The 24,133-nt window shown below is 25.4% G+C and overlaps 1 protein-coding gene across 1 annotated transcript; it reads right to left on the bottom strand.

Moving 5' to 3' along the window:
• Positions 1–9,157: 9,157 nt before the first annotated feature.
• Positions 9,158–23,929, bottom strand: LOC112693288. The gene is made up of 21 exons (XM_025568283.1): positions 22,724–23,929; positions 21,613–21,761; positions 21,297–21,542; positions 21,141–21,225; positions 19,972–20,154; positions 19,765–19,824; positions 19,647–19,703; positions 18,917–18,997; positions 18,574–18,633; positions 17,873–17,920; positions 15,729–15,806; positions 14,568–14,684; positions 13,814–14,113; positions 13,648–13,755; positions 13,448–13,560; positions 13,110–13,316; positions 12,880–13,035; positions 11,636–11,783; positions 11,395–11,566; positions 10,874–11,033; positions 9,158–10,820 (listed from the first exon to the last, which is right to left on the bottom strand). The coding sequence occupies exons 1-21, from the start codon at positions 23,051–23,053 to the stop codon at positions 9,260–9,262; spliced, it is 4,419 nt and encodes a 1,472-aa protein (XP_025424068.1). The 5' UTR covers positions 23,054–23,929; the 3' UTR covers positions 9,158–9,259.
• Between the last annotated feature and the right edge of the window lie 204 nt (positions 23,930–24,133).

The following is a 24,133-nucleotide window of genomic DNA, read 5'->3' as shown; positions in this document are numbered from 1 at the left end:
TTAAGTGATTTCAATAATTATACTTTTAAAATCTTTCTTAAATTGTTATAATAATAACATGTAATTGATTATAATTTAATAGTACAATGAAGTATTCAGAAATGTATACGCTCAATATTTTGATTAATAAATATGTTTAGTATTCTCAATTTTAAAGTTTGTGCTATTTTAATACATAATAAGAACTTAAACTGTTTTTTTTTCTTTTTTTTTAACTAAATTTGTAATTTGAAAATGTTTGTGTTACAATGAAAAATGTTTTGAAATTATCGATATTTTTTTTATGAACGATAATTAAAAAAATTACCCATAACCTATTTTCTATTTTTGGATTATTTATTGTTTTAAAATGTATGTAATCCTTACAATTTATACTTAATCAATTCATTTTAACAATTAGTATACAATAATGTACTGTACAAGTTAATAGTTTTTGAGCAGGGTTTAAAAATGAAATATTTTTTAGTTCAGCATCTTCCAATTTCATTGTTATTATGTTGCATATTTAATACAATAATGATTTGAGAATACTAAGTTAGTAGGTTAATTTGTTATTTATTAAGCCATAAATAATATTATTTAAAAAAATTTTTGTGTACATTTTGATTTTATAATATTATTACATATTTAACCAATCTATCTATATTAAAATATTTATTTTATTAAATGTGCAAAAAAAAATATTTGTTGTATTGAAAAGCCCATTTTCTCAATTCTGTAATATTAATTTAATATTGATATTAATATATATTTGTAGAAACTATTTTATTGATAAGAGATCAATATTTATTGATTAGAAAAAATTTAATAAAGAAGAAATAAAATTTGTTTATTGTTTCTAGAGAGAATCAATTGTAATCCAAAAAACATGTCACATAGTGGATTGTTTTTATATAGTTTCTATCTAACAGAAAACTAATGAATATACAATATTTTATCTTCAGTTAGATATGTTTAACATTGACCTTTTATCTATTTAATATGCTCATGAATACTATAAAAAAAATATGTCACTTCTGATCTTACATATAAAATATAGTACTTAAAAAAGCAATTTTCTTTAAAAAATTGCAATACAAAGAGCATTTTAAAAGTAAATACAAAGTATATTAAATTATTTGATTACATTAAATTGAATGCATATTATAGTATACCAAAAATGAATGGAAATTAAAAAAAAAAAAAATAGAACCGAAATTCTAAAAAAATATAAGTACTTACATCAATTATTTACACCCGTAGATACAAGATACAATTCAAATTTGTAGGAGAATACTAAATACTAGATACATTTATAATACAAAGATACAGGACTACTATTTTTTTTTTTTTTCGATTTTTATTAAATTAAGTAAAAGTGTTAAAATACATTGTATTTCAATATTATTAATTTTCAATAAAAATTAAAACACATGAATATTAATTATGGAACATAGCAATAGACCAGGATCATTATCTTGTTTTAGTATTAAATAAAATCACTATATTATCTACTTATTACTTTAATTTGAAAATGACGAATTACTTTTAAGAAATATTAAATTTTCGAACCTTTTTTCATATAACCTAGAACGCGTAAGCGAATATATGAAGCCAGCAGAAGGAAACATTCTTTCAAGTGACGCTGAAGAACACAAACTTGTATTGTAATGAACGAATATTTGTTTTACTGTAGGGTAATTATATGATATGGACAAAGACAAGATGCCTCGATCAGTCAGTTTCTAAATCGATTACGAACTGTTATCGTCTTTTGTAGGTTCATTAGATAGTAAAAACTATCACTGTCACTCCCCTCAATAGAAATACCTACTATAATTTTTAACTAAACTTAAATGTTTTTTCTGTGATATCATTACATACTTTTGTAATCGTTGACGTTCATTTTTATGATGATTTGATTACTACCAAAGTTTATAAAGAGGATGAAAACAACTAGCTAAAATTGCTTAATTTATTTCTGGTGATACCTACTTTAGAAAATGGTTTAAACCGTTTTACAAAAGACAAATTATTTATATTAAATAATTAATTAAATATTGATTTAATTATTACCTATAAATTCAACAACAGATTGTACAGCATATTGCAAATTGCTAAAATGGATCTCTATTTCTTTAAAACTTGTTTCACGAAACATGTTCTCAATTAATTCAATGCTTATATCAGTCAACTATATACATTACGTGAGACAAAAAATTGACTTAAAAATTGTTTTATACTTGGAAAAAATTCAGAATCACATTTTGAAAATGCTTCAAATGCTGAGGATGGTCTAAATCTTCTTTTTCTCTAACCCATTTGGATTTCCACAATAAATATTCCGAATTAAGCTGTTGATGATCCGAAAATATTGTCTTGTAAAAATCCCATAAATTAATAACATCTTTCTCATTTGTAAAAACAACTTTATTCGGCATAATATTCTGAAAAGATAAAATTAAATCATAATGCTGTTCAAACTTATTTTTTAAATGTGTTATAGAATAATCAAGAAATGGTATAAAAAGTGATTTTCTATAATATTCTTCCGGCGAATAATCTTTATAATTGTCTTGATTAATTTGTTTTTTTTGAAAATTTTAGTACACTCATTGTGCTACCTACATCAGTTAAGCCGTGGTTTCCTACAACCACATATCCGCGATTGCGTGGTGTGCGATGCGTGATCACATAAAAGTTAAAACCATGACAAATAGTATTGATGTTTATTAATAATTCACGCGAGCGATTATCGAATCACGCACGTCAATCGCGCAGCAGTCGCCACGAGGGCAATTTTTACGTGAAACGCAATGCGGGATTAAATTATTTTATACATTATTAAAATATTTTTCAATATATTATTTATATTTTATTATATGTTTTATTTAATTTTTATTACTAATTAAAGTACTGAAACATCCCTCTCTGCTCCGTTGACTAAACATTTCATGATTTCCATTACGGAAATTATTCGTAAGTAGAAATAGTTATTCATCTGTTTCATACTCCAAAATTGTATAAAGCATAACCACGTCCATTTTGATGTACTACTAAACATCAACTGACTAAAATTTTCTACTACAAACCACGCAGTCGTAAACACGCATTGTAGAAAAACACTTCCATTTATTACTTCTTAGGAGTTCTTCTATCATATTTACTATCGGAATGTACATTTCATGAAATCGTTTTACGGACTCGTGCCTTTGAACTCATCTGGTTTCACGCATTGAAATTAATCTATCATGATTGGATTCTGATAAAGATAATTTAATGTACCTATGTTTTTAATATATTAGTGCGTTGGACAGATTTCTTAAAAAATTATGTAATATACTTAATAGTACCCATACATTTACTGTAATTTACTGTAAAGTAAAAGTAAACTGTAAATTGGTAAAAAAGTTATATAAAATAATATCTATTTATGGCAATTATTTATCTTATTTATCTGCGCAACAAAAAAAAAAAGATAACGATTATTTTTGTTTACCCCCCCCCCCCCCCAGAGCAAAATTCAATGTACGCCATTGGTATCACCTGCATCAATTCGAAATCGTAAAAGTGGTCTAAATATACCATCGTTTTTATTATCACAGTTAAGAACATTACCAAAATCAATTTTTCCTCTTAATGGAAGTTCTTGTTGACCATACGGTATTATTGTTTTTACAATTGAAGTCAATTTTTTCTTATTGATTTCAGCTTGACATGCTCGTTCAGTATTTAATATATTGATAACAATCATTTGTTTTCCATTTATTACAGAAAGAAAGTTATCAGCCATTATTTTACCGGTATTATGATAGTCATTTTTTTCGTGTATATTAAATAGTTCTTTTGCTTTTCTCCAATTATTGAAGCTTTTTGAAACAAAATTATCTAGTTTTTGATTATTACCTTTAACAGAAACGTCTTTCCTAAAAATTAAACAATATTTATAATAAATTTCGTTTTCGATTTTTGAATATAAAATCCAAGGGAATTGATCAATCCACTATATTTGAAATTTTAGTTTACGGGTGCTTTCTATAGGAAAATTATAATTATTTAGTGGTATCCAAAAATGGGTTAAAATTAATTTGCGTTCCGCATCAGTCTAAATTTTATTTACAAAAAAAGATATATCATCATTAAAAATTAATTTTGAAGATGATTCAATAGTTGCGTTTTTTTCTATAGTTCGTTCTTCATTAATAGTTTCAATAGTTTCTGATAAATATGAATCAGAGATTTTATTTTTTATATAAATGTAGATATCGATGATTGTTTGCTCAACCTCTTCATTGTAGATTTTAAAAATCTAAAGAATATTAATAATACTATTATTATATTTTGTTATATTAATTTATATTATACGAGTTTATATTTTTTTTAATTATTTTATAATGTTATTATTAAATTTATTTATATTATTTTGTTTAAATAAGTAAGTTATTAAATTTGGGAGCAAATGGTCACGACACATAATAAAATATAAAATAATATTATAACATGAATAAGTACTTACGAGGCTTTATTGTAAAGATTTGTCATTACACATTTATTTGCACACCGGTACACTAGACATCGGCTTTTTTTTATAGAATTAAATGTTATTATTGACTTATTAGGTATATTTATTTTAATATATTTTTTTTTATATTTGTTATATAAATATAAAAATATAAAATATAAATATAAAAATAATTTTAAAGTTATAATAATATATTAATATGTACATTGTATGATGCGTACCTCTAAGCTATAGTAAGAATATTACAATTATTATTATAATTTGAAAATATTTGTAATAAAATAATTACAATTAGTTACTATTTTATAGTTATTATTAATAACTTATTAGTAGCCAGTGGTGTAGCCAAGGGAGGGGGGGGGGCTAAGGGGGCTATAGCCTCCCCCATGAGCCGTGTTTATATGTATAATGTATCTTGACTATTTAATAGAATCAATGCTCGTTTTAATCAAAGGCTTATTGATGTTATGCCACTTAAAGGACTTATTCCGGCCAATTTAAATATGTATGACGATAAAAATATTATGAAAGCTGCTAAAAATATGTCCAAGATCTCCATGATGATACCTCATCTACAATCAGGGCTGACCTGTTCATATGGAGGCAACAATGGAGTCAAAATACTATTCCAAAACCGAATTCTGCTCTTGATTCACTCTCTCATCGCACCAATCCTCGACCTAACATTAAAATACTTTTACAATTTTTCGCCACGTTACCAGTTACCTCTTTCACTCCGGAAAGAACTTTTTCAGCACTTATTCGCTAAGTTAAATTTAACTAAATTTTTTTAAGAAGCACCATGTCGGAAAACAGACTGAATGGATTAGCTATGGCTAATATAAATAAAAAAGAGCAATTCCATGAAAGTGAAATAATAACTGAATTTGCCAAAAATTCGCCTAAGAGAATGCAGCTGTCAGAGTGGAGCAAGTGACTGAACACTGAAACCAAAATTATTATTATTATTATAAATTATATATTAATAAATATTTTTGAAACTATACTAAAATGCGTTTAGAAACTTGGTGGTAGATGGTGGGGGGGGGGTTAAGAGTGAATTCTCATATCCTCTCTTACCTTACTTATCCAAAAAAAGTGGTTAGCCCTCCCCCATTTAAAAATCCTGGCTACGCCACTGTTAGTACCTATGTACTTATTGAGAACATCCGACTATCCGAGTATAGGTATTTTCATATTTGGCTATTTATATTTCCGTTATGTGACTGTATAAGCGTTGTTTATTTGTACTGGTAATAATGGTATCTGAGGTAAATCAATACACATGAAATATTTTATTTTTAGAAGTTTTATATTTTAAAGATTTAATATTTTATGTTATTTTGATAAAAAAAAACTGAATAAAATTTGAAGAGAAAGGTTTAGACCAAATATTGTTGGTTCCTTAGTAGTACGATAGGGAGAAGTGGTAAAGTGAATAAGTCTAGGGGCGCCAAAACGCTAAATCCGTCACTGACTTGAACGGAAACAAGAATTTGAAGCTGCCGCTAGCTGATAATCGCGGTCCGTCGATTAAACCGATCTATTTATTTCCGTGAAATTGAACATAAAAGTGATTTATGGTATTTTTACACTATACTATTTTGTTATGTTATTACCAATAATTACAAAACAACTAGTATAAAATGTAAAATGTGGTTTTCCACAAATTATACCTAGTACATAATATACAAGTTAAGTTAATATTAAGTAAATTAATAAATTCTCGAACAAATTCACAAAAAGCTCAGAATTGTTTTATTTAATTTCGGGGTGAGGGGTTGAACACCCCCCCCCCCCAATACCTACGCCCATGGACCAGCCTTGGTAGTGTATTACGTTGTCGGGCGAATATCCCTGCACAGCCAACGGTCAACGGCCAGTAAAACATTACACCGCCGTTCGATACTTAACTTGCCACTAGCTTCCAGTCAAGGCCGTCTCAAAGAAAATCAAGGGGGGGGGGGTTGAATAATATGAAAAATTCTGACTACAATTTTTTTACTCAATGTGTGTAGTATAGTTAACTATATGTAGTCATATTTTTACTTTTTAACATGTATATATGTGTCAGTGTCGCACGTTCTTAAAATTTACAATTTAATTATATATATATATATATAAATATTTTATATTGTATAATAAGTAGTTATATAAATTTTACTCGTGTATACACTGTATTACGAAATATGTAATATTTGTTTTCTGTAAGTAAAATTAGGTCCTTATAGGCTATAATGAAACAAGTCCGACTGCCGAATGATGTTTTCGTGGTGGTGGTGGAGGGATGAGACCACTCAAGACCCTCCTTCGGGACAGCCCTGCTTCTTTTAAAATGTGTGTACCAAAGAGGTTATGTAGTCAAACCTATAAGCGCAAATCGTCTATTTTTTTCGATAGACCAAAAGCGCAAATTCATTTTGCGTTTTTGTACCTTAATAATGGGATAAAAGAAAAATTGCACCCGTTACACTATAAGTTTCATTTTAAGATTATTAATAATTATTACACATCGTAATGAAATATTTTGTCATATAGATGAAGAATCAAAAATTGTAATTTTCATAACCAAGAGCAATTTTATATACAGTTCATGTTCTACATAAATAAATGTACGTTCAAGTGGTGTATTGTATGTTGTCATTCAAAACAACTGCTATTTATGTCAAAATGTGGCATTTAATAAAAACATTATGTACTAACGAATTAAAACCTCAAAATATACTTATGGATTTTGAATTATCTGCTCATAATGATCATAAATGCTTATAATTTTGTGTATTTTTCCATATGCACAAATTAAATGTTGCCAGTTTCATCTAGCACAAGCTTGGTACAGACAAATTGGAAAATTGGAACTTAAAATTGAATATGATAAAAATGAATCAGAAATTTAAAATTGGTTAAAGTATTTTTTTGGATTAGCTTTTTTACCTTCCACTGAAATATCTGATGCGTTTTATGAACTATTTTCCATTCCTCTTGACAATGGACAATGGTTTTCTGATTATATTTTAGCAAATTTTTCTACAAATAAAAAAGTTAAAAAATATTTAAAGCTTGATAGTTGGAGCACATACGAGTAGAAGTGTATTAATTTTGAAAATAACGATAAACTTTATAATTGAGTTTTATTATAAGTCCAATAGTTTTTTTTTTTTTTGCCTTTGGTATAGGTACGAATTACAAATTGAAATGAACAATTCAAATATTCTTTCCAATATTTTCAAATTAAAATCGACGTCGGTAATTTGATGATAGTTTTGCATAATTTATTAATCAAAAGTACACAATGTTTATAATCCATAGAAACTTTTAAATTTCAAATTGGTCAACAAAAAATAATCGAATCGCCACGTCATAAAAATCTATTTATGTATCATGAGTTTTTGAAGATATGTTCAACACAAAACTAGGTAAATAAATATTTTTATAATTAATTGCACGATAGCAGAATGGTGCGGACTTGATACTATTATGATAAATAACATAATTATTGAGTTAAATAGGTACTCATATTGACATTATACTATTTATTTTTAATTTTCTTACGTTTACCCGACTCTTGCAATAAAACAATTAATTCCATGCAATTCATACTTAAAATAATTTTTTTTTTAGAAAATGTATTTTTTTTATCGTTCTTACATGAGATATTTTGTCGTATCATCAACCATAATTATAGTATACTTGAAAAAAACTGTGAAAAAGTTCATTTTTTCAGAAAGATATTTCTTAAATTTTCAAATAAAATAGTTAATATATGTATGAAAAATTGTATAGATTTATTTCTTATTAAAAATATAAATATCCGTAAATTTAATTTATGTATATTTTTACCATAAGTTCAATAGTTTATTGATTAATTTAAAAAAAACGACAAACTAACTCTGTTTTGCAATTTTTCAACCCCTTGGCGGCACATGAGGGGGTTAGTACAATGAACAAATTTAATTCAAATACCTTTCTTACATATAATAATGAAAAATATAAGGAGTAAGAAATAAAAATTTCTTTTTTCTTCATCTATAACTATGGGTCATCCTCTTATGTATATCAGTGCTTCCCAAACTTTTTCAACTAAGGCGCCCTTTTTGATCCAAGGTTTTTCCAGGGCGCCCTTCTCTAAGTCATAGCATGGCTAATCATAAGAAAAATGTTAGATCCGATAATATTTCATGACGGCGCGGCGCCCTTAGACATACATCGCGACGCACACATTGGGAACCTATGATGTATATAAATATTTGTTTTTAATAACTATAAAGTTGTTTAATAAAGTTAATACTCGTTTGTTCTAATCAAAAAAAAAAACCCAACATGGTAATTTTTTCATATTTACATTGTTTATTTACACTATTTACACTTATTTACATGACAGTAAAATATAATAAATATCATATTTTATCTCTGATTTTAGGATAAAATTAATATTTAAGTAAAGAACAACAAGAGGAATGTTCCTTAATTTTAAATTGTAGCACATCAATAACATTTAAGTAGAAATAATAAATAAATCATAGCACTACTATTTTCATATAAAAAAATATTTTAATTGTAATAGTAAATTATTTAAAAAAAAAAAATTACATATCAATAAATACTTAAGTAAAAACAATTAATAATATATAAAAATAATAAATAATACTTAAGTACAATTAATTAAATATTAATCAGTTTTCATTGTGCAAGTTAAAATCTGTGGTTAGGTTGGTGAAATTACCAAATCATAGATTGAGATCCTATTATTTTACCTAATTATTTTTTTGGCAATTTTTTATTTTGTAATGTTTTACCCGAGTTAATAGGTCGACTGAGACCTAATAGTGCTGCTTGAACATTTGGGAAAGTTTTGGGATCTATTCTTCGTCTAGGAACATTATTACCAAATTGTTGGGGAAAGTTGTTAACACTAGTCGATTGGACATTTGCTTGTGGTTGCTGAGGGACGTCAGTTTTCGTTTGAACAATAATTTTTTTTGATGAAACGTTAACAGTGGGCGATTGGACATTTACTTGAGGTATTGCAGTTGTTTGAATATTAGTCGGTTTTTGTGAAATATTAATATTGGATGATTGGGAATTTGAGTGTGGTATAGCAGTTGTTGTTTGAACAATAATTTGTTTTGGAGAAAGTTTAACACTGGGTGATTGAACATTTAATTGTTGTTTTCTTTGTTTTTTAACATTGACATTAGGTAATTGAACAGTTGCTAGTTGTTGCTGGGAAACATTAACAGCTGAGGATTGAATATTAGCTTGTTGGTTCAGCAATCGAAGTGGAATGTTAATACCAGGCTTATCTGTTTGTTTAACTTGAACATTGGTTGTACTTATATTAGACTGTAACTGTTGTACCATACCATGAGTATTGTTAGTATTACTTCCTAGAACTGATTGAAACTGCTGATCTTGTTCTAGTGATTTTACAGCAGATGGAATATTGTACTTTAATTCTTGTTGTTGATTATCCAAGTCATGTGTTACAACATTAAGTGGCAGTCGCTGTTGTTCAGTCAGGGGAACAAGCATGCTATTTATTAGATCATCTGTAAGACGTTCATTCCGTGGTTCCATTTGATACTGATTTTGAACGTCAATATCAGTTTTTTGAACTTCAGAATCTAGGGTATTTTGTAATTGAGATTGTTGAATATCATCTGTTAAATTATTGTTATCAAGTTTATGTTGTACATTTGTCACAGACGTTGGCAATGAAACATGTACACTATTCATCAACAGAGGTCTAATTTTATTTGGGGATTTAATGTTTTGTTGTGATTCTTGGGACAACTGTACATCAGTTTCTCTATCCTCTTTTTGGAATACATTTGAATTAGTTAGCTGAACACCTTTTTTGACAGGTACTTCTAAAGTATTTTGTACAGCAGATATCAGTCTTTTTGAAGATTTTGGTACTAACCTAACATTTTCTGATTGATTTTCAATATTTAATTTAGATTCATCATTAATAGTTGGGTTAGACGGTGGCTGTGTCAAATTCATTTTCAAAAAATCATTGTTCAAAAATGCTGAATTTAAAGAACAAAGAGGTTTTGATGACGTACCATTGTTTTTAATATGTTTGCTGTATAATAATTTAGACAAAGGTGAAGTTTCTCTTTGAGATCTCAAATTTTTTTCATTTTCCATTTGCTTTGAAACTCTCTTTGCTTGTTTTTTTTTTAGTTTATTTTGAAAATCTGATTCCCCAGAAATGCCTATTGTATATACTAAAGAGTCTAATATGCTTAAATACATTAAACGATTAAAATTGGTTGAAAATCCTTTTACTTTTTTGGATGAATTCGTATAATCCCTAAAAGAAAAAAATCATTAATTATATATAAAAAAATATAAAATCACACTCACTCCGTAATATCACATTTTAGGACAACACCAGTGATTAGTGAAGCCAATAGTATATAAGTAGTTGACCAAGAAAGATCCGAAATTTGCACTTTTTCCACTTGTAATTTCCATATTATTTTACTTAAAAATATGTTCCATAATATTACTTCACCGCAACCAGCTTAAAATAAATTTTTTAACAAAGTTGAATTAAAATTTATTAGTACAAAAATTATCAACACAAAAGATATTTTACCATATTAAAGCATGTTTTGTTAAAAATAATACACATTGTTTTTAATTTACCGATTCGCAACTCACATATAATTTAATACACTTATCAGTCCTAAGTTTCTATTTACAGTTTTTTAAGCATCAATATAATAGAAAATATAGTAATAAAAATATTGATTTCATTACGAAGAAACTGGTTAATTATTAATATAATTATTTTTTATTTTATAAAATATGTTTTAGCAATTTTTTTTAAACAATTATTCTTATAGAGCAGCCCTAAATTCTTAATATGTATTGAAACTTACAAGCTGATGCTAAAAATTCAGATTTTTCAGGATGGAATTCTAAACAAGAGATATAATCTTTGTGGCCCACCAAAAGTCTTTGACAATCACCATTCATTACATCATATATGCGTATAGTTTTGTCAGACGAACCAGATGCTAAAAGCGTTTGATTTGGATGAAATTTTAGAACCTAAAACACAATAAATTTGTAATTATAAATTGTAGCTATTTAAATATTATTTTAATAATTTTGTCTCACCAAAACATCATCAAGATGACCAGAATAAAATCTTAACGGTTGTTTATAATTTAAAAACCATAAACAGCTAATACCGTCACATAATCCAATGGCTAATTGTAAGGAATTTGAGCAAGTAGCAATACACCAAGTCTTCTGATCATGTCCACTATAAAATTGTGAATATAAATCATATATATATATAAGTTTTCGTGGAACTAAATTTATTGAATAATTATACATAATCCGAATTATTAAATAGTATATCCATTGATTGTAATAAGTTGGGTCGTAAGTAATAGTAGTCAAAAAAAGCAAAATATACACGAAAAAAATATAAAATATGCAAAAAAAAATATTTATTTATTAAAAATTAATAAATTTAGTTAGTAAATTCTAAAAACCTATAGTTAAAAAAATTGTATTATTGAAAACTAAAATATGGCCCATAACCGGTTGGGGCATTTGATATTTTATTGAACTGAAAAAATAATTTAAAATATATATTTTCATTATTTATGAAATAAGAAATAAATACGAGTATATCTGGTGTAATACATGTTAAGTTGTTGCATTGAACCACTAATATTTTCGTTAACTTTATGGTAAACAATAAAAAATAACAATAAATAACCACGAAAAATAATATCGAGTTTTGTATGATACACGTTTTCCGTGTTATTAGTGTTGTGTTATGTAATGTTATTTAAAATAAATTGGTTAAGAATGAAAAAAATTAATTTTTTTAGAAAATATTAAATATGCATACTAATATGCAAAAATCAATAAAAATCGATGAAATATACAATTTTTCTCTAAAATTAACGAAATATCCAAATATGCATTTTTAATTTTTTTAATTAAATTTTAATTTAATTTTAATTTTTTTTTAAATTCAACACTGTATAGCTCGGATTTTTAGCTTGGTCTGCTATAAATCGAGAACATACAAAACAATATGCAACCCCTATAACTTCTGAATCCTAGTAATAAGCTATGATGTAAAGTAATTAAGAATATACGTGTACCAATTTAAGAAAATTACCTAAATAGCACTAACAGTAATTGTAATAGATACATCATATTTTTATCACCAACATAATTGTTATATAATGCCATTAACTCATAAATTGTATGTAATAAATTATAATCACAAAATTGATTGCTTTTTTTTGTTATAATTTAATCTAATGTATGTACTCCTTAAATGTGAATAATTCTATTTTATATATATTTAACACTAATTATTGATTTATTTAACTCACTTATACACTTCTAAACAAAGTTTAGATTCTAAATCCCAAGCTCTGAATGTTTTATCACTAGATGCACTAAGAAGTACTTTAGTCTTAGATATTTCAGCTAAATCAAATATAGGTCCACCATGTCCACGTAAAATGAACGCTTTACTTTTTTCTAAACTATTAATATCATAAAATTCAATAACAGTCAAATTATTAGAGCATAAAAATATTATTACGATGAAATAATTTACCTTTCAACTAAATTTTTGTTACAATTGGAAGATAAGGAACTTTTTTCACTATTTTTGTTCACTATATTATCAAAATTATTTAAAATATCAAATGATTGCTTCAGAGATGTTGCTACATTGGATCTCTCCCATAGGTAAATTATGGAATCTAAAGAGCCAGCAACTACATGCCTATGGTCTGTCGTCAATAAAGTACATGATAATCTGCTGTAAATGAAAATACAATATTTTAAAATTTTAAACATGTATATAATTATAAAAGTAATAATTGTGTTCAAGAAATTTATTTTATTATTTTTATAATTTTAAATTTAAATTAAGGTCATTAAAACACGTACTTGTTACAATTTTTTAATATGATTTGTCTTGTTGTACACAAATGTGGATCTTTCTCAAAGTCTTGCAAATCAATTTTTGTTATATTTTCGGGTTTCAATAAAAGTGATGTTTTCTTAAAAATATAAATTTAATATTTTTATTATTTTAAAAAAAATATTATTGAAATACAAAGTAGTATATGGAAACTGTTTTAACTTACAAATCGTAAATCTTGGTCTAAGTTTTTACTCTTGATTCTAACATAATTTCGCAATGCAGTTTCTTCATCATAAAAGGAGCTATCAGAACTGTAAAACTCCGAAGAATCCTTAAATTCATAATTATTTATTATTCATATAAAAAAGAAATATTTAGTATGATCTTACTTCAGAAAAAATTTTACTCGAACAACTACTACTGCTTATACTGATATCGTTAAAATCATCAAAATTTATTTCATCGATTGATTCATATCCCGATGGCTTTTCCTGTTGATCTTGCACTTTTTCCTTATTTTTCTGCCCTTCATCTTTCATTTTGTCCTTTTTTTTCACTTCTTCCTGTCGCTTTTCTTCAATTTTTTCTTTCTTTTTCTTCTCTTCTTCATCTTTTTTATCTTCCGCTTCTTTTTTAAAAGAGGATGACTCTTTTTTCGCGTAAAATTCTTTACCATTTATTAAATAATACTGTTTAAAAAATAATTAAACATTAAAAAAACTTAACATCTATTGTCAATAAACTAAGTATACATTGTTAATAAACAAATAAAATTGTAGTGGTTTAGTAATTAGTGAACAATGATTTAATTGTTTAATTTGCATTAACATTCAATAAATGTATTTCATAATTGTATTTAATATTTAAAAATTATTTTCATCAGTTCATTAAACAGATTAATGCAAGATAAAACTCAACATTAACATGAATATTTATTGTAATTTAAATATTAACTTTCAGGTTATGATAGTGATATTTATTAATATAAATTATATTTATGGTTTATCTATTTAATTATAAAATTATTAATTTAATAATGGAAAATCAACTTATTATGACACTGAATTAGTATCAAAAATAGATCTGAATAAAAATTTATTACATTTTTAGTTTCAATTTTAAGTAAAGCATAAATATAATTACAAAATTATTTTCAACAGTTTTTCCAAATCGTAACAATATTCTTTCCTTGTTTCCTGGGTTAGCTTTGATGGATATGTTTCCTTGAATTGATTCTTCATTATTTTCACGTCTGCGTTTCTAAAAGTTAAAAATTTACAAAATTATAGTTCACGATTCCAAAATTAAAAAAAAGTTCAAAAACCACGTCTTTATGTACTAATATTACCGGGATGTCAAATTTAAACTATAGACATCAAACTACAAAAATAAATTACGAATTTTCTTGAAAAGTGCCTCAACTATAGTTTAAGCTTCAAAAAAAGATAAAAATTATTCATTAGTGTTTTTAAATTTATGTTTTACATTATAAGTGTGCCAAATTGAGTCTTGAAACTTTATAATGAATTATTTTAATTTCATTTTTGTTATTAAAAGTAAAAAATATATCATTCTTATCATTAGGATATTTGTTTTAAAAGGTATTGTTATAAAAATTATACATTTTTATTCTTTTATCGCAATACAAATATTTTAACACAAAACTCTTTAATTGATAAATAAATTACTTCCTAAAAATACAGTTCACTATCAGTAGCGACTCATGAGTTAATATTGTAGGGAGACTGAAAATTTAAATTATTTTAGTAATAAATTAGAAGCCAAGTGATTAAATTTCAATTGATTTTTTGTTTGAAACTATTAGACAATAAAAAATCCAAGATAGGGTCTTTTTGCATTTTCAAAAAAAATTTTTTAATGAACAATTACTTAATTTATTCAACATAAGAAAAATATTTAGTAAAATATACAAAATAGTAAATTACAATAATGGGATGATGCAACGGCGGCACTATATAATATATTTTTGTAAAGTGTGAGTACTATGTGCAAAATTGACCAATTGACTCACCAGAAAGTAGGTGATAATAATAATAAAATAACAAAATATGATGTGAAATAATAATAATTAATATAATTAGAGCTGGATTTAGAACAAGTGCCGTCCTAGGCCCTTTTAAATATGCCGCCCCTACCCCAAGAAAGCGTCTCATGGAGATTGATGTTTCACAATAGCACAATAAAATCTGTAAATCCATCAATGGGAAAATAAAAGCAAAACGAACTAAATAAATTAGTATGAATGGTTTCTAAATAATTTTTAGAAGTTAAAATTAAAATTACCTTGTGACTTTTATGTTTCGGCTTATTTGATGAAGATCGGTTAGCTTTGTTTTTCTTCCGTTTTATTTTTACATTACTCTAAAAATATAAAAAATTGATAAGAATCCACAGTCAGATGTATAATACTGATGTATTGGTATTTTAAACTTGAAATCAATATAAAACTATTACTCTCAAAAAAATGATTTTTAGTGAAAGAGATTATTTTATATTTCTAAATATGGATGATACAGTAATAGTATCTCATTTTTTAATAAGGTAGGTTTAAACTTCAATTAAAAATTATGAAATGCCTATAATATTCTTATACAAGTACTCTATATAGTGCAGTAGAATAATACATAACATGAGGAGGTAAAAAGAGTTTGAAATTTAATCTAGGTTGAATTTTTTTAGTTTTTTAAATCATTCGAAAAAATACAGGCCATCAACGTAATGATTAGAGTGATAGTTGAAATCAAATAGACACAAAAAAAAAAAATAACACATGGTAAAACCATTCCATTTAGAATCTAAATATATTAAAATATTATTATTAATGAAAGCAAAAAAAAATATATATATAGTTAAAGCATTAATGAACAATTTATACATATGTATTAAAGATATACTTGATTATTTCAACCAATTATAGTTTGTACATTACCAGGTACAATTCTCCTTAAATAATTAATAGATAGAATATTTTAATATGAAGGGATGCATCTTTAAATCGTAAGTTTCATATGATGTATGAAATTAATAATTTCTAATAGACATATTAAATGGATACAAAATTAAAAATATATAATATTAGATAAAGTAAGCTGAAGTTTAAACTTTGCAATTGATATGTATTATAACTAAAAACCGTATTTAATTGCATTAAGAACACACAAAATTGTATAATAATTTGTATAACTACACCAAAAAATATGTAAAAATTGAATAGTAAATTGCAATATAAAAATGCAAATTACATAAAATAAATTAAATAAAATTACTTTTTTTAATTCAAATTGATAATTTAATACATTTTCAAATTATGTTTATTAAAATTAAAAATATTAAATTATTACTTTAAATATATTAATCAATAAAAAATATATTTGTATAAAGAAAAATTATGTAATACATCTACATTAGTTATAGATTAGGTATATTTAAAACAATTCAATAAGGTAGGCATTATTGTAAATTAAAATCTGCTCTACTTGACATGACTTTATAAAAGATATCTTTAATATTTTTCAATTACATACAATAATTTATCATTCATTATTTTTTCTATTTAGACCAGGAATATTTGATGAAATATTATATATAAGTATTTTTGATTTGACTTCTTCCTTTTCAAATCCTTCAATATTCATTTATTTTTTTTTTTTTGCAATGTTTAAATATGCATTTTTTCTAGCCAACCTATCTTTATAGGTTGTCGAAAAGGCATCTCATAAACAGAGATACTTTATATAAACCTTGAAAAATTAAATTATTATATTGTCATCTCAAAAACAAAAATTACAAAAACACCACAGCAAAATTTTATATTCAAAATAATGAAACATGCCCTGGAGCACAAATAAGTTGAAGTTTTCTAACTATTGCTGATTAATTAATGAATGTTATCATAACACTTGTACGCCAGTACATGTTTACATATGCAAGTTCATATTTAATGGCTTACCATTTATTAATGACACCACTAAAAACATGCACGCCATTAGTATTTTAGTAAACTATAATTATTAATATCAGATAATACTGACGATAGAAAAAATTATGTATAAATATTGAATAATAGTGAATAATAATAATAATTTTACCAATGTCTTTACAGTACACCTAAAGATTATCTGCTCATCAGTAGATCATAATATAGCATTTCAATTCAATAAATTTAGCTGGGTTAAATATTTTATTAGTTTAAATACAACATTTAAATATTATAAAACATTTATAAAATGTGGAAAATTGCAAAAAATTGCATTTTAAAATTATATAGGCAGAATACAAAAAAGTATATATCGATTATATATTTAATCAGTACTTATTTATCTTAAATGCAAAAAAAGTTGCAATAACAATTCAATTCAGTCTTTAATAATTATAATGTTGCAGTTAAAATAAATAATCAACATTCAAAAATAATTAATTAAGCTTACCTTAATACTAGATTCTTCTAAATCATCACCTGAAGACAGTTCGATAGGCTATTATAAAAATAATGAAAATATTAAATATCAGCAAAAAATAAATGTATAAGATCATTACTTAATTTATTTTTAATTTATTAAAATCATGTTATTTCTTTTTAGTAATTGTACAATAGTAATCAGCCTAATCGTTAAATATTGAATGTAAAATTTTAGTTTATTAAAAATTAAAATTACTCTAGCATCATCTCATTCAAATTGGCTTGAATAAGGCTATTGATGACTAGAACTTTGATGTTCTTTACTTGTAGATGATTGTTGATCAAACAACTTATTGTTTAATTAATAACACAAATTTACTTAAATTAATATCACAATAATGTGTTAGTAAAACTTTCAAACTGAATCCTAGTCACTTTAAGTACTTCTACACTCTAAATAAGATTTAAAATCTTATACATCTGAATTGAATCATAATTTTTGTGAAAAAATTATATAAATAATTGTATTAACAAGTCTTAACATTTTTCAAAAATTTAGATAATACAACTAACTCTATCCAATAACAGAAATAAATCCTTCTATAATCTTCTACTATTTCATATTTTTAACAGTTCTAAAAAAATGTATATTTGTAATGCAAGTTTAGGCAACTTCAAGGTATACATTTCCTCTATTTTAAAAATAAAAATAAACAACAGTTTACTTACACTATTTTCATAATCAGAACACGCCAGATTTTTCTTCTTGTTTTGAGAAGGCTTTAATTCCTAAAAAAATGTATTTATTTTAATGTTCAATAAAAATAAGGAAATTTCAAATATATACATATCTGACTTTCAATTAATAAAATAATATACACTAACAAAGATTTTGAGAATAAAATATCTATATATTTATTTTATTTTGAAATAATTTGATTTAAAAATTTTAATAAATATTACCACAATTATGATTAAGTATTGAGAATAAAACATTAATAGTTAATTTTAATTATAAAATAAATCAAAATTTAAATTTAAGTATTCATGAAATTACTTTGTCATCATTTACCTGACATTTGCTTGAATGAGGTTCTTGAATTCTGGAAGTTAGAATTTCTTTACTTGTAGATGGTTGCTGATCATCACTACACTTTTTTGTTAAAAATAATTTTTATAATAATTTAATTAATTAGGATCGTCAAAATACTTATAAGCAAATAAAATAAATACATTTTTAGTACTATTTAAAGTATTTTTTTTTATTAGTAAAAATACAAGAAATATAGATAATAATGTTCTGATCAAATAAGTAAATGAGTAAACTTTTGTTATTTTTTCTATTGTATTAAACAAGTATAATTTTTAGAATTTATATTATATTACATTTTGTTGATAAAATTATTGAATTATATTAAATAAAAGATTTTTTTCATGAAGAATATAAGTGGTATTGATATAATTTCAACATTTTACTTATGTAAAGTGTATACAATTCAAAGTATTTACAACAAAGTTTCTCTATTATAGACAGTCTAAAACTTTATAAAAATTTAAGTTATCCAATAATTTAAATGAATAATTATTTTGTAAATCAATCCACATTAATTTATTATTGCTTCATACTTTAATAGAATTAGTATTTATTAAAGACAGTTAGTAAAAATAAATAAAATAGATATAATATTTTTGAAATGTTTTTAAACTTAACATAAAAAAAAATAAAAAATAGCGTATAATATATAAAAGAGTAAATTTTTCAAAAAATATTGTTTATATTTAATAGTAAAATATTTACTTACAATGTTTTCAGAATTAGAAGTTCTTTCAATTTTCATACTTTGAGATGCAATAAGCACCTAAAATTAAGATTTATAATACAATTTCATTGTAAATTTATAAAAATTAAAAATTACTCACATTATCTTCAAAATTAGTAGTATTTGTACTATTTTTCTGGTTTTGAGGTGAATTTAGTTCCTAAAAAAATTGAATCAAACATTTTAATACTTAATTTTTGGTTTATTTATTAATTATCAGAAATAGTATAATGAAGTGATTGGATTTCTTAGTAATTCTCAATAAAAATTCAAAGAGGTATTACAATGAAATTAAATGAAAACTTACTTTTTTGCTTAAAATTGTACTGGTGGAACCAAAATCGTTGGGAAGTTCACTATTATTCAATATCGGATGATTTGTCATAATTTTGTTATTTATATTTGATAAGGTTTTATTATAATATTTTTCATATATCATAAAAGGATCATTATTATTGGTAAAAATAACATCAAACCACTCTTGAAATACCTATAACAAATACATACACATACATACATATGTATTATATACAAAAAAATTATATTAAAATAAATTAAACTAGAAAAATATAACACATCCAAATATTTAAAAAAATATAAATATAATATTTAATAATTCAAAATAACAGTGATAAATACTTAAAAATATATGTGGAATACTATAAAATATATGAATTAAATGTATATATATAATATATAATTATTGGAATAGTAATTAACTTTATAGGTCAAAATGTATACTTAACCATAGTATAAAAATATTTTGCATAATAAAATGTATTAATTTATAAACTATGAATAATATAAATTTTTAACATTTATAATAATTGAACATCAAATATCTCAATGATCCACGTATAGTGCATAAGTTGGAACATAGTAAACCAATTAACTTAATCTAATCACATATATACATACATATATCTATTCATATATAAAAGGTGTTTCTTGATAAATTAAGAGTGTTTATTGTAAAAACTGAAGATGCAGGTGAGATGCTTTTAAAATACTTAGGAAAAATTGAACACTGCTGTAAAACTCCCAAATGTCAAACTCTTATCAAGTTATTTTTCTAAATTGTAAAAATTATATATATAGTGTTAAAAAATGTTATCTTCTAGTTGTAATAATTACAACTTACTCATTACAATACTAACTCATTATGTATTTTAATTATTGTAGTTTACAAATATACTCATAATAATAGATAACTCAAATTTGTTTTTACTTATAAAAAAAATTTAAGTTATGTAATTCAAAAAATATAAAAGTCCAATTCATTTTTACCTCCCTTGAAATTTGAGTTATCAAAACTAAATTAGTTAATAATTACTTACACTTTAACTATGATACAGAGTTATAATGTTTAATATACAATTTTGTTATGTAATACAAAGAAAATAAATGGTTTTACCATTTCAAAATTAAGTTAACTCTTATAAACTATTCCATAATATGACATTTAAATATACAAACCGATCTAATCGTATGATGATATTTAAAAAAATTGATAAGTTGATTGAAAAAGCCTGGAGAAACTTGATAAACAAATTTGCTTCCCCTAAATTTATAAATTAAAATCATCAATATAAAAGTACAAATTTAATTTATTATGAATAAAAGTTGTTATACCGGAGAGCTTTTAGACGAGATGGCAAAGTTTTTTGTTCTGTAACACTCTTTAACTCTTCAAGTAAGGCAGCACCTTTGGAGCTCATAAACAAATACTTAAATTTATTCAAAAATAAATGCAATTGTTGACGATTATGATCTGAATAAAGACATAAATAAAGGTGGCAAAACAATGGTAAACGAAAAGAAATCATAAAATTTTTTATAGCAGCAAAATTATTTTTTCGAACAAACCAATTTTCAAAACTAAAACAAAAAAGTTAGAAATTAAAAAAAAAATACATTTTCATGGTAATTGATATAATGTTTTACTTACGATTCAAATTCTTTTTGTGCTTCCATTATATTATTTTTGTCAAATTTTTTATTCAGTCCTATCGATCTAAAATTGTTTTCAATATATTTTGTGTTTATGAACTCTATAGCTGATTTGTCTGGAATAGTTGCATCATCAGTTTTTAATTTCTGAAAAAAAAACATAAAAATATATTAGGTTGTCAGGCAATTATTTAAACTTAAACATATTTTATAAAATTAAAAATTAAAAATGGTTATTTTAAAATATTTTGCCATCCTTATAAGATCTACAAAAAAAAAAAAATTCTAAGACAAATTTATCTTAGATAAAATAACTATGTTTTTAAATAGAGAATAAAAATAAATTATTATTATTAAAAATAATATTCATGTTGAAATATCAATAAAAAATTACAAAACTAATTTCATAGATTTAATTAAATACTATAGAAAATAACCATAGCCACATTAACATAAAATGGTAAACCAAAAAGCTTGGTTAAATAATTTCAATTATTTTTTATATATACTATATACATAAATCTGCTTAATAGTTTATCGTTGTTTTCAGATGTGTATTTAAGACTTAGTTGATCTGAGTAATATGTATTAATGTTATTTAATAAATAATAGCCTTGATAGTTCTACCAACTATTAGTAAATTCAATTAAAACAATTTTAAAATCAAAAAATATTAATGATCAACAAGTAAGGTCAAGTCATTTATATTATTTCATATTAATTTGTATTGTAATTTCACAAATATGCACCAACATTTTATTATACTTACATATAATTAGATAATACCAAGAAGTTTAACAATCATATGTTCCTGATGCATCACAATCATAACAAGGTGTTGCATCGAGATTTAAAATCTTTGGTTATCAGTGATCATTGGATGAAAAATGTAAGACTCTAAGCAGCAAATGAGGAGTAACGGTGAAGAAACAAAATCATGTCGGAGTCAACAGCCTAACAATTTGCAAGAGGGAAGAAAAAGTTAACTGTTGCTCCAAAATTTGTTTCAAACGAGCAGTAAGGGATCAGCAAATGAAGTAAACAGAAGGTATAAAGCAATTGAACAAATGAACAAGATGGAAAAAAAATTATTTACAGCAAAAACTCACCGAAATATTCCTCTGAAATCGGTAATATTCAACCGTTTCTCCGAACGATTCCCAGTTTAACAGTTTTTCAACGTAGTCCATTGCATCCATTTTCTCTGGCGCAGGTTGCTGTGTTGATGATGGTGGCGGTGGTGGTGGTGGTGGCGGCGGCGGTAGTTGTGATGATGTCTGCAATGGCGACGACAGTGGTGACTGCACTGGTCGCAAGGTGCCTGAGGGTCCGACGACGTTCTGCCACGACGTGGACGGCTCACAGTCAACCAATATTGACGACGATAACGGTTCGTTGGACTGTGGCGAGCATTCCATGTTTATATCGGGCGACGACATGTCGACAGTGGACACAATGTAGAGATTTCTAAAATGGTTGTGATGGCGACGACGGTGGAGATCGACTGCGGAGGTTAGCTACGGATGTGACAGCGGCGGAAATGACTGCTGAGATTAACGACGGTCGAGACGGACGCACGGCAGAACGGCGAGGGGCGAATGCCGAGCAAAGTTAACGGAAAAACGAAAACTGAGTTGCTCATGTCTCCGAGGAACGTTACCGCGCGAACGATCCAATGACGACGCGTCGCGGATGGGTGGTGGTAACTTATCACGGTTTCTCCAAAACGTAACGTCCGACGATCCGTTGGCGACGATCAATGACGACTGTTGCCTCGTCTCGCTATCAACAATTTGCCTCCACTCGAGTACTCGATCGTTTTTTTTTTTCATATATCATCTCATCTGGCACATTTACCCACCAATACATGTTGCACAGTACTCGTTTATAATAAGTTTGTTTAAAAAGAATAATAGTATAGACAATACTTATATTAAAATACAAATATTAAAATTTATTTTAGATCAACACCTATATTCTGTATGCATTCAATAGCCTTTGGAGTTACGTTTATTAAGTCCTCGGGTGTTCATTGAATAAGCTATTTTATATTATGTACATATAATGTGATACATATTACAATTTTTATTAATATTTTACATCAAATATATACCTCTTATCTCAGACCGATGAATATATAATAATATGTATCATACACATTACTACACATTATAGTAATGTGATTTTTGAAAACCAACGAAATGGAAATTAATTTGTATTTTATTTTTATTTCAATATTTGTCAGTACGGCTCAAAGGTATATTAAAAATGTTAAGAATGTAACTTTCCAATTTGTTCTTGTTATTGACAAACATTTGTCTTATTTTTGTTTTATGATACCATTATCACGGGTTCGAAGAAACGCCGTTGATAAGCAAACAAAAACAATCACTGGCGCCCGGACGCACAAGGGAGCGCGTACTGCGTGCTCGTCGTTCGGCGCCGGTGGTAGCAGCGACCCATATCCGATCGGTAATATTGGTTGCCTCCAACCGGCATACCACATTTCGGTTTAAAAC

The sequence above is a fragment of the Sipha flava genome, unplaced genomic scaffold (genome assembly GCF_003268045.1).
Source record: "Sipha flava isolate LNK unplaced genomic scaffold, YSA_version1 84_pilon_pilon, whole genome shotgun sequence".
Classification (NCBI taxonomy): domain Eukaryota; kingdom Metazoa; phylum Arthropoda; class Insecta; order Hemiptera; family Aphididae; genus Sipha; species Sipha flava.
The sequence above is the reverse complement of the archived record's forward strand: the minus strand, read 5'-3'. Positions and strand labels throughout refer to the sequence as shown.